Below are 12,132 nucleotides of genomic sequence, written 5' to 3'. Positions count from 1 at the left end.
TTCTACTACTTTAGACAACCTTTAAAGGGAACCTGTCACCAGGGACCTCATTTTCACTAAAGACAGATTGTAAAAGCCCATGACACCTGCAGTGCAAATCTGCCTCTGCCTTTTCTAAGAATTTGCATTACAATATAATTGTGTGTTATAACTTACTCTTGCATCCTGAATAAATCCTGGGGTAGTCCAGGTGTGACGGGCCTCTGCAACCTGTCTTTAGTGTAAATGAGGTACCTGGTGACAGGTTCCCTTTACCAATGTACTGTAACTGTACAACATACCATCAGATTTATGGCAAACATTGTTATTCTCTGTGAATTTGCTGTGTATATACATACCCATGCTCATAGCTGTAATAGTCTTGTCCATAATATTCTTGGCCAGGATCAATTCCAGACTCCATAGACAACTCCTTGGGGAACATAAAACACAAATGTTACAGCCAGCAGTCATACTATACAACTTCATAAGTTCATATTGACAGGGGCAATGGGGAGTAATGAGGTATACATGGCAAGAGTTAGGTAGAGAATATTGTCAGTATGGAAAAAAAAGGTATATAGGGGTGAAGGATATAGGATGGCTTTTTAGTGAATGCATGAATAGTTTTAAAAGAGTGACTGTTTTGTTTTTTATTCTATTAAAGAAAATATGCCACAGGCCTGTACATGTCTAGACTCCTATTGGTCACACTAAGTGAAAGACATTGGGGCTTATTTATGAAGGGTCCACAGATTGCATTTCCGTCGGACTTCCCGACGGTTTCAGGATTTGCGCCACTGTAACGGGTATTAAGCAGGGGATTGTGTCGCTCACAGATTTTGGCGCAGCTTCATGCAACAGAAGTCGGGGCGAGCCGTTCGGACTGAGCGCGCCATTTAACATTCAATTTGTGTTGCAAGATCAAGCACTCGCATGCACCAGGAATAAGAAGGTGAACTCCGACGGACCTGAGCGGGGAAGTGATACATGCAGGATATCGGGTGCACGATCTTCGGGAATCGCTGCAGATGTGCATTCCGGTCGGACAATGCACTTTCAGGGATCGAGCAGGATGGGTAAGTAAATGTGCCCCAGTAAGTAGGTATTAAAGAATCCAATAGTAGACTCCAAGTTTTTAAGTCTCCACCATTTCAGTCTCCTATATCATGCCATGTATACATTGATAAAAAAAAAAAAAACTGTCTGCTTTTTGAAGTGGGCAAATACATGGGACGATTTTATCAAAGTTTGTATGTCAGTTTTCTGGCATAAATCCTTGAAATAGTCACAATTTATGACCAAGTGGGCGTGGAGAAGTGTAAAGAGGCCAGACGCAGAGCAATAGCTGTAGCTTCTTCAGGAACTGGTCATAGCCCAGTTATACAGGCAGAACCTGGTGTAGAATTGCCTGACCAGCTTCCAGATAAATTATAAGTATTGATGAACCGTGCACCAGCGGGTGATAAATAGCACTTATGTGACTACAGAATGAACTATGAATAGACTTTTTAGATATGAATAAATTTACAAGACAAAGCTTTGGAAGATCTTTTTGTTACAAACTATTTGTACAGGCTGTTAGACCTCCAAGATGGTACATTAATGATCTTTAATAGTAGAAAAAAACATATCAGATGAACTGTTCCTAGAAGTAAAATTAGGATTATTCTTCAAAATGTATTTTTGGTTTCTTTGGATCTGACCCAGTTACTGTAGCGATGAATTTGCTAAGTACAGCTATGAGTGAAAGATTTGTACTCTGCATTTCCTAGCATATTAGATCCTGTTAATCTGAATTACTGTAAAAGCATTTGTGGTCATCTTTATCCATTTCAATACTCATAATCAAAGGTGATGGTTATTGGTATGATTGGTTAGGACATATGGATTTATAAGTGAAAATAGCCGAATATGTGATGTTGCTACCTCAGGTTTCAGAAGAGATGGTCTCAACAATTGCTGTTGCTGGTTCCATAGAAAAGTAGAGGGTAATAAGAGGAAAGATTGAAAGAGAAAGGAGAAATAACAAGATTGGAAGATCTTCTTTTAGATCATACACAATATATAATAAAATCCTATAACTAATTCTAGCTTTACCACAATAGCAGGAAAATAATATTTAACATAGTGAAACAATAAAACAGTGCCCATTGTGTGAAATGTTTTTCATGGAAATGTACTTCTTCTTTTTTTTATTTTTGCTTCTAACACATTCTCTTTATAACAGTGGAAATTTGGTTTATGATAAAGGTATTCGTTTCCGCACAATTGCGTTATCCCTCTGTCTGTGTGATCCGAGTGCGCCAATGTCCAACCATCTCAATGAGCGTGCCTTAGTTCAGATGTGTTAACCAGAAAAAAACAATCTTTCCCATCTTAGTAGTTTGACAACCTCGACATCCGACTGCTTTTTATGCACATTCAACATCCAACCTAACCTCCAAAACAAATTATATTACACCAAAGAGTTCTATTATTAATAACATGGACACAAAGTGCATGATGTCCCGGAAGAAGCATCAAACTGACATCAAGCATGGAAGTTTGGCGGGACAGCTGCTTTTGTGGTCTTATTGAAGTCCTGATTTGATGCATACGATGTTTATTAGGACAAAAAAAAACTTGCTGTCTTAAAAGAGAAGGTTCCGTTTGGTAAAGTGTTATATATTTTTTTCTGAAAGTTTAGTTGGATGTTGAAAGTGCGTAACGAGTGGCTGGTCTACATGGTTGATGGAAAAGATCTTTTCCTACTTGAAGACACCACTGAATGAAGCCATGCTCACCCCTAAGGTCAGACATTGTCCTAAAAGAGCCCGGTACCTTTGATGTATTTATAATTTGCTGTATGTGTTTTAAAATATTTTGAATATATGTATTAAAAATGACTAACCTGTGCGTGTAACATTGTCCACCATATTTTTCGGACTATAAGGCGCATCGGATTATAAGGCGCACCATCAATAAATGCCTGCTAAAACGTCTAAGGTCAGATATAAGGCGCACCTGATTATAAGGATGAATGACCAGCAGGTGCCAGACCTGTGCACAGTTCAAGGCAGCTGTTATCTGTACGTATGGTTCATTTATAAGGCGCACCTTTGATTTCTGAGAATATCAAAGGATTTTTTGTGCGTCTTATAGTCCGAAAAATACGGTAAGTCACATAAAACACTAAAACAAAGTTATTCCTCGTGTACATGCAGTCGTATTACATGTATGCAATGTTGAGACAAAGTAATGGAGATGTGGTTTTTAAGATAGACTTTATGCTTAAGCATACATATTTACCATGGTCCCTAACAGCAGTGATCAAATACATATTTTGTAGAGCCTAATGACCTCTGAGCAAGTGACATCAGCCGTGAGCATTTCTAAGCTAATGTTTCCTAAAGAATATTGTTTTACATAAAATTTGCAATATTTTAAAAACCTTGAATAAACATGATCCCTTGTAGTAAATGTGGATATCTATCCCCTAAAAGCACTATATATTTCTATAGAGCTCTAAAATCATATCTGCTTTTAGCACTTTAGTAAAGAAACAAAATACAAAAACAAACATGAACCATTTCTGCGTACACCAAGTGCTAGGATTACAGGTTTCAACGGGAGGAAATGCACTGAAAATAATATGATTGTGCATTCAACTTTAGTATAATGTACTATAAGTTATAGATTATGGAAATGGCGCTATGAATCATACCTCTTGATGTGCGTATCCCCTCCTGCAATAGAAAAGAGAAGAAGTAAATAGCTTGTTGATAAAAGAATGATTAATTTTAACAAAAAACAACATATTTTAATTGAAAATTCTACATTGGTGAGTGCCAAGTTTATTCTCCTGAAGATTTTTGCATACTGTGAGCCCCAAAAATTTTGATTAAAAAGAAACTTTTTTTTTTTTGAACGTGTCGGCCCCTGCTCTACACAGTACTGCGGGGGTGGGATCTGGCCAAAGTGCCAGCTTACGCCCCGTATTTGAGCTGGGCCAAGGTGCAGCAGGGTTGATTTGCTGACAGTGGGGACTGGATCTTCTCCCCTGCTGTCAGCCCAGCCCCTCAGCATGTCTCTTTACAGCTGGAGATGTAGGAGCAGTACGACGTGAACCTCTGCCCCTACAGCATGGTGGCTTACTGTAGGGAGCACGAGGAGAGTAGACATGGATAAGCTGAAGTAAGCGTGTGCTTGGGTAGGGGCAATGTGCTTGCTTGGGGAATGTGTGTTGTCAGTGAGGAAGAGGGTGTTTGTATGATGTCAGTGGGAGAGGGGGATGAGTGTGTAGTCAGTGGGGGGTGTGGAATGTAAGTTCAGAAGGACATACATACAGGGGGAGATTCATCACAGCTTGATTGACTGTAAACAAGTGTGCAAGCAGTGATTTTTGATAGCAATGTACTACGTGCTCTGTGCCTGATGGCGATGTCAAATGTGCACTCTGCCTTATGGCGATGTACTATGGGCGCTCTGCCTGATGGCGATGTATGATGGGCGCTCTGCCTGATGGCGATGTATGATGGGCGCTCTGCCTGATGGCGATGTACTATGGGCGCTCTGCCTGATGGCGATGTACTATGGGCGCTCTGCCTGATGGCGATGTACTATGGGCGCTCTGCCTGATGGCGATGTACTATGGGCGCTCTGCCCGATGGCGATGTACTGTGGCCGCTCTGCCCGATGGCTATGTACTATGGCCGCTTTGCCCGATGGTGATGTACTATGGGCACTCTGCCCGATGGCGATGTACTATGAGCACTCTGCCCGATGGCGATGTACTATGAGCACTCTGCTTGATGGCGATGTACTAGGCACTTTATTATACACAAAATAGCTGGAATGCAGGAGTATGTTGCAAGGATTTCCTGACCACCAACCCGACTGTGGAGCTGGTACTGTATTTACTGTTACATCAGTGTTAGAAAGTAATTGAGACATCTGAGTGTATCCTCCATCAGACAATTTGGAGTGTGCAGTAGGATGAGCACAGCAAAAAAAATAGCAGCCAAAGATAGAGAAGGCTCTAAGAATGGGCGTGCAACGCTATTTGCTATGGAGAGAGGGGTGAGCAGTGCCTCATTTCCCGTGCACGGACGCGTGTGCACAGAACCAGTGGGAGGTGCATTCTGTCAACTATCCATCATTTGCCACCCCACCGTATTTTGTACTGTACGGATACGGTGACATACGGATGAAAATCGTCATGTATATACGGATTCATACAGCCTGGAAATACAGGACTGGAGAAATCGCATGTTTGTGTGAATGCAGCCTTACTAACATATACAGTAAATGAGATTTAAAAAAATTATATAGACCCTTAAACCAAGGCGATTCCATACAATGCATAGGAATGGATGAGATGTGTCCATTTAGTGAATTCTCTTCTATCCACTTTGAAATAATATGAGAAGTGTAGGCGATTAAAAAAAACTATTATCCACAACACATACAGCTGAATATGACTTGAGCGGAGGGGATCCTACAGCTCTGCTGGAGTAAAGAATAATCCTGGTTCAGTAAACCATACTCGAAATATAAAAGCTGTACAAATTGTTATATGAGATGCTTCGCTAGAACCCATGATGGCTGCTGCAGGTACAAGGGCACCACAACCTCGACTGCAGCTGCTGGCTGTTTTTGGAAAGATATTTTTAATGTATTGTCTGTCTACAAACAAGATGAAACATCTGGACAAAATATAAAATGTACAATTAAAATAGTCTTTATACAGTACTAGTAGCATGGCCTTTACTAATAATTTACTAACTACATTGGAATCATATTGTTGTTATACCTTCAACTATTAGACATTTTGGGGCACATTTACAAAGGGTTTTGCCCTGAATTGCCCCAGGTTTTTGGCAATCATGATCATGTGGCGCATCGGGGGGCATGGACATCGGACAAACCGCAGAATTTAAAAAGCAAATTGTGTCCAAGATCAGCACTCACATGCACCGGGAAGAAGAAGGTGAACTCTGGCGGACCTCAGCGGGGGAAGCGACACATGCAGGAAATTGGACTCACAATCTTAGTGAATCGCGGCAGCTCCGAATCCTCGCCGGACGGGACGGATAAGAAAATGTGCCCCTTTGTGTTGTAAAGCATATTTCTACATATCATATACACTGTACATCTCACATCCTCGGCAGGTGCAGATAGGATAATATTTAAGGAATATTTATTATCTCCCTTCCTTTTGCCAGTCCACTGATCTGGTTCACAGATGTTCCTACACACATCCAACATTTTGTATTTATTGTAATAAACCCCTGCTGGAACAGTCTAATTTTTACTTTTAGAATGGTAACAATGTAAGAAAACCCTTGGTCCTAACGAGCCTAATCTTCCCCATTATTTTGGTCAGTAATGTAGTCCACCAATATATACACACTACTCCAGTTCAATAAGTTGTTTGCTGCTCCATCCAAGGTCTATCATATTGATTAAATTATCAGGTCGACAATGCAGAATATCCTCTGACTAAAATCTGTACTTCCATAAACAGAGGAAGACAACGCTGGCAAAGTTTGCTATAGGGCCCACACTATTCTAATTGAGCCACTGGTAGGTAGTAAATGAAATAGAGATAAACATGTGATTTCTGATAACTATAATTTCTTACACTTGAATCATGGAAAAAATGTTCATGCCTTTTCTTGTTATAGCTTTGAACACTGTGTTGAAAAAAAGAGATAATAGTAGGTCATTTTATGGCATCCTGTGTTTATGGAATACAGATTTTAGTAATACTGCATTGTCCACCTTTTACACAGTGCACTGGCTACTAAATCAGTATGATAGACCTTGGATAGAGCAGCAAACAACTTGTTGTACTGGCACAGTTTAAACCCCTCCTAGCCTGGTCTTGATACGGAAGTATGGGTGGGCGAAATTACTATTGTAGTGAACAGTGGGGGGGGGGGGGGGGGGAGGGGGGCTAGGATAAAACCTGGTTTGGTTTATTATAGCAGATGAGACAAGTCCCACTACTCAAATCATACAACACAGTGATCAATCTGTCTGTGTCTTTGAGATGTGTAAAGGAAAGAAAGTTATTCCCTGTTCTTATGGATAAGGGCCAACTGGTAAGGGGTTGAACTGCTGAGAACCCTGCCAACTGCAAAATTTGGACCATGGGTTTCATACTGATCCACAAAGACCTATTACAGATCCTACTGTTTGAGCCAAGGAAATCTTGGTAAGGATACCAACTGTCAAAGCAACCAATCAGTGCCCCCCTATGGTCCTATGGTCAACAATGTGGTGCCATCTTTTAAGTGACAGAGTAAAGTTAACACTATGTGCCCTCTCTATACATTAATTATACAATTGTGGTTCCTATCATGTTTCGTAGAAATATACAAAAGTTGCAGCACATAGATCAGCAAGGGGGCTGGATTAACTTTACACCTTTCTTGTGACTTTTTAAAAAAGGTGCAAGCAATGAAATCTGGTTTTGCATTGTGTTGCACTAGCAGTAGATCTATGTTTACACTAGTATAGTTAAGTGGCGGGAATAGTCCTGTGTGACTTTTGAGCTATGAAAAGTCACAAAAACTCTCCTATGAAACCGTTTTACAACTTTTATAGGCCAAAAAAGACAAAACCAATGATAAATCCCCCCCACCCCCCTAAAAATTAAAATTACATATTTGGCCCCAGAAATAAACTATTTGGTTTAGCAATGTACATTATGTACCCAGTTATATTGCACATTTAGAAAATAATTCACAATGAGCCTAGGGATGGGACAAGGAATGTTCTCAGGGTTGTAACAGCATGGGTAGTAGCCACAGCAGCTGCTATGGGGCCCACAGTGTCATGGGGCCTAGTCATCCAACCAGCCAGACTAAAGAATGGAGGATGTGCACTATTGCATACATATTATGATGCACATAGTACAGCATAATATGTATATAATACACTCACCGGCCACTTTATTAGGTACACCATGCTAGTAACGGGTTGGACCCACTTTTGCCTTCAGAACTGCCTCAATTCTTCGTGGCATAGATTCAACAAGGTGCTGGAAGCATTCCTTAGAGATTTTGGTCCATATTGACATGATGGCATCACACAGTTGCCGCAGATTTGTCGGTTGCACATCCATGATGCGAATCTCCCGTTCCACCAGATCCCAAAGATGCTCTATTGGATTGAGATCTGGCGACTGTGGAGGCCATTTGAGTACAGTGAACAAATTGTCATGTTCAAGAAACCAGTCTGAGATGATTCCAGCTTTATGAAATGGCGCATTATCCTGCTGAAAGTAGCCATCAGATGTTGGGTACATTGTGGTCATAAAGGGATGGACATGGTCAGCAACAATACTCAGGTAGGCTGTGGCGTTGCAACAATGCTCAATTGGTACCAAGGGGCCCAAAGAGTGCCAAGAAAATATTCCCCACACCATGACACATGACACCATCACCACCAGCCTGAACTGTTGATACAAGGCAGGATGGATCCATGCTTTCATGTTGTTGACGCCAAATTCTGACCCTACCATCCGGATGTCGCAGCAGAAATCGAGACTCATCAGACCAGGCAGCGTTTTTCCAATCTTCTACTGTCCAATTTCGATGAGCTTGTGCAAATTGTAGCCTCAGTTTCCTGTTCTTAGCTGAAAGGAGTGGCACCCGGTGTGGTCTTCTGCTGCTGTAGCCCATCTGCCTCAAAGTTCGACGTACTGTGCGTTCAGAGATGCTCTTCTGCCTACCTTGGTTGTAACGGGTGGCGATTTGAGTCACTGTTGCCTTTCTATCAGCTCGAACCAGTCTGCCCATTCTCCTCTGACCTCTGGCATCAACAAGGCATTTCTGCCCACAGAACAGCCGCTCACTGGATGTTTTTTCTTTTTCGGACCATTCTCTGTAAACCCTAGAGATGGTTGTGCGTGAAAATCCCAGTAGATCAGCAGTTTCTGAAATACTCAGACCAGCCCTTCTGGCACCAACAACCATGCTACGTTCAAAGGCACTCAAATCACCTTTCTTCCCCATACTGATGCTCGGGAGAACTGCAGGAGATTGTCTTGACCATGTCTACATGCCTAAATGCACTGAGTTGCCGCCATGTGATTGGCTGATTAGAAATTAAGTGTTAACGAGCAGTTGGACAGGTGTACCTAATAAAGTGGCCGGTGAGTGTATATGTGTGATGTATATATGCTACATATGTGTGTATCTGTGATGTGTATATGGTGCGGATATGCTGTATGTGTATATATGCTATAGGTCTGTGATGTGATGTGTATATTTTCTTTATGTGTGCACATGAGTGTAACAGTGTATAAATGTTTGTGTATAAGTGAACTGAATGTGTATTTATATAAATGTGTGTGTTTGTATATATTAGTGTATAATTGTGTGACTGTAACTCAAATGTGTAAGTATACAAATATATATATTTTGACCATGGCAGTAGCCCTTATTCAGAAGACTTCTATGGGGCCCTGCCTCTCCTCAATTACACTCCTGGATGTTCTGTTCTTAGTTGGAGTGTGAAAATGTGGAATTTTATATTTACAACTGAAAACCAGCCTTTCCTAAATGATACAATAAATGGTATGTGTAATGCGTTGTAAATACCTCTTATTTTTGGTGATACAACAGTGTCCTCTCGCTGCCATAATTCAACAGGGTCGGGCAGCTAGTTTTGCCCTGCAGAACTTAATTTGACAGGAATAGATTTTCTTTACAAGGTCAGTATTGTCAATGAAGAAATATTATGTTATCTCTGTCACTTCATTGTTTCATCTTGACAGTTCTATAGCAAATAAGTCATCATAAAACAGCCATGAAAAACATTTCGGAATATTTATATATATAACATCTCCGGTATTTCCTATGTAGGCCGAAGCCTCTTCTGCTCTAAAGTTTAAAAAGTGTTAAAACCGCGATACCGCGGTTTATAACACTAATGAAAGTAAGTACCGGCACCAGCTCACCCTGAGCTGGTGCTCGGTACTTACAGCTTACCCCTACCATTCTAAGTGGTAGGTTTCCTTTAAACCTTCAATATATCTTGTGTTGAGCAGAGTGATCATAAGGGACCTTACAATAGAGGTCGATAAAAGGGAAAGCAGTTGCTGTATCATATCTGATGTACTAAAGACAGACCAAGTCCATAAAGTTCAACCTTTCCTGACTTACAGAACACTCTTCTTACTTTCTAGTGCAGTCTCCCCTGGGTGTGTGTGACATGCATGTGATAATTCTTAATGGGATACTTAAAATTTGATGGCCTTGCCCGCTAGCTTTTTCTCATCTCCTTAGCATAAAACAAATCTGCCAGGTTTGTAGAGGGGCAATTCCTGAGAGTAAATGGTCTGTGTCAAAAGCAAGAAACATGATTAACTGGTTCCTAACACTCGATTTTAGCTCCCAGCAGTAAATAAAAATATTAATTGCCTTAAGAAACCTAGTACTTTTCTTTCCGTTAAAAACGATATCATAGAATTACATTCTAGGGAGCAGTTGGCCAGGGGAAGCAGACAGTGATTTATATGCAGATAAAGGCAATCCTGATTTTTTTTAACCTAGCACTTATGTTGGGATAAAATAAGGTTATTAGCACAGGAATACATAATTGAATGACATTGAAGTTAAAAGGAGCCACATATCAATCTTCACTCTGCTTAGAGAGCCACTGAAGAGACACAGCCACTATAGTTGGGAATAGTATAGATATACTGGTTTGGATTTAATCTGGTATCATGCCATTAATCTTCCTTAAAGTCGGACTTGATGTTAAGGGGGTACCTTACAAGGTAACAAAGGCATCCCATCTTGGAAAGCTTATTTGTATTTTACCCGGAATTCCCTAGTGGAGCATCAATGGCTAGAGGTCTACACACTCCTGGAAGGCAGCCTTAATTGGCAAAGTCTCCATATGGAGAGCTCTTACTTCCTGATCCTAGAGAGCCACCTCACATTTAGCTGGGAGCTCTTAAGAAAATCATCCTTTGCCATGCATCTTTCTTGTTAGTCTGAAGGAAGCACTCAACCAGCAAGTGATTTCACTGCTCTAAAGAAAGCATTGGTGAACTAGAATTAGGGATCAGTAAACAATAAGCAAAGCTGTCATAACTCTGTTCCAAATTTTCAGTCCTCTCTTGGTTTGGTGGTTATTAATTCAATTAAGTTTTAACATGTAGTGTTCCTTGATAATGGCTTGAAGTGATTTTCCTACAGAACAAGTTAGGCCCTATCCAAACGGAGGTACATCGGTGGCCTTCAGACCACTGTTCTTGTGGGGTTCTCATCACTGAGAGCCCCACCAATAAGCAAGTTAGGCTTTATTTTGTAAAGGGCCTAATTTTTTTTTTTTGGGGGGGGGAAACCCCTTTATCAGGACCATATGCTTGCTGATGGCTCTGTTGTATAGTGACAGCACAGCGCGTGGTAGCAAGTGTTGCTGAAAAATAACAAAGAGCTGATTTCCTAAAGTCATTCTTATCTGTTGCATTAGTGTGTCTTATCTCTGGTTACGGTCTGATAAATTAATCAAGCCCAACAAGAAAATGTTTCAAGAGTGTGGTATGTAATATAGCAATTGCACCTATCGATCTGTAGTAACATTTCCCATATTTTACATTGAGTTGTCTCCATGTGGCTTCATTGTTGATCGCATGGACCCAGTGACTGTGCTACAAAAGATTACATATGGACGTAATGGTAAATCTTGAGTCACTACCCAAGACGCTTGGTATACCATTACTAAAAGACATGATTGTCCTAGTTAAACACCTTTTGAATTACTACTTCAAGGGACATCTGGATGAGACAGTACTTTTTAACACATTCTGTCTATTCATGGTTTGTTACTGCAGTACAAGGTTTGCATTTCGTGTCAGTCCAATATTCCTATAAATGAATACGGCCAAGTATGAAGTGGTTTTAAAGCTTGTTCTTATCGATGTATTCAGCTGTTCTCATTATCATCAATAAACATAATATTGACAGCTAGATAAATAATAGTTAGTGGAAAAAGATGCACTCAGGATATCGATTCACACAGGCAGTAATTGAAACAATATGCAAATCCAGCTGAATACAAAAAAGCTCAATCAGTAAGAATTGAAAAGGTTAATGCCTAAATTAGAGAACAACAAATTACCAAAAGAAAACTATGAAGGGACATGGCCTG

The 12,132-nt window shown here is 40.5% G+C and overlaps 1 protein-coding gene and 1 long non-coding RNA gene across 3 annotated transcripts in view; one reads left to right on the top strand and one right to left on the bottom strand.

Annotated features, from left to right (window-relative positions):
• The window catches only part of PCDH15 (protocadherin related 15), a 934,666-nt gene that overhangs the window by 8,338 nt on the left and 914,196 nt on the right, over positions 1-12,132 (bottom strand). Inside the window, exons 33-35 of the mRNA XM_072131129.1 lie at positions 3,686-3,707; positions 1,909-1,947; positions 339-412 (exon numbers count right to left, since the gene is read on the bottom strand). Coding sequence (XP_071987230.1) covers positions 339-412; positions 1,909-1,947; positions 3,686-3,707 — 135 coding nt within the window. The remainder of the gene's footprint in view (positions 1-338; positions 413-1,908; positions 1,948-3,685; positions 3,708-12,132) is intronic.
• LOC140106608 (uncharacterized) overlaps positions 1-12,132 on the top strand; it is a 136,462-nt gene that overhangs the window by 63,163 nt on the left and 61,167 nt on the right. The window lies entirely within an intron of this gene.

This window comes from Engystomops pustulosus, chromosome 11 (assembly GCF_040894005.1).
Source record: "Engystomops pustulosus chromosome 11, aEngPut4.maternal, whole genome shotgun sequence".
NCBI lineage: Eukaryota > Metazoa > Chordata > Amphibia > Anura > Leptodactylidae > Engystomops > Engystomops pustulosus.
The sequence above is the reverse complement of the archived record's forward strand: the minus strand, read 5'-3'. Positions and strand labels throughout refer to the sequence as shown.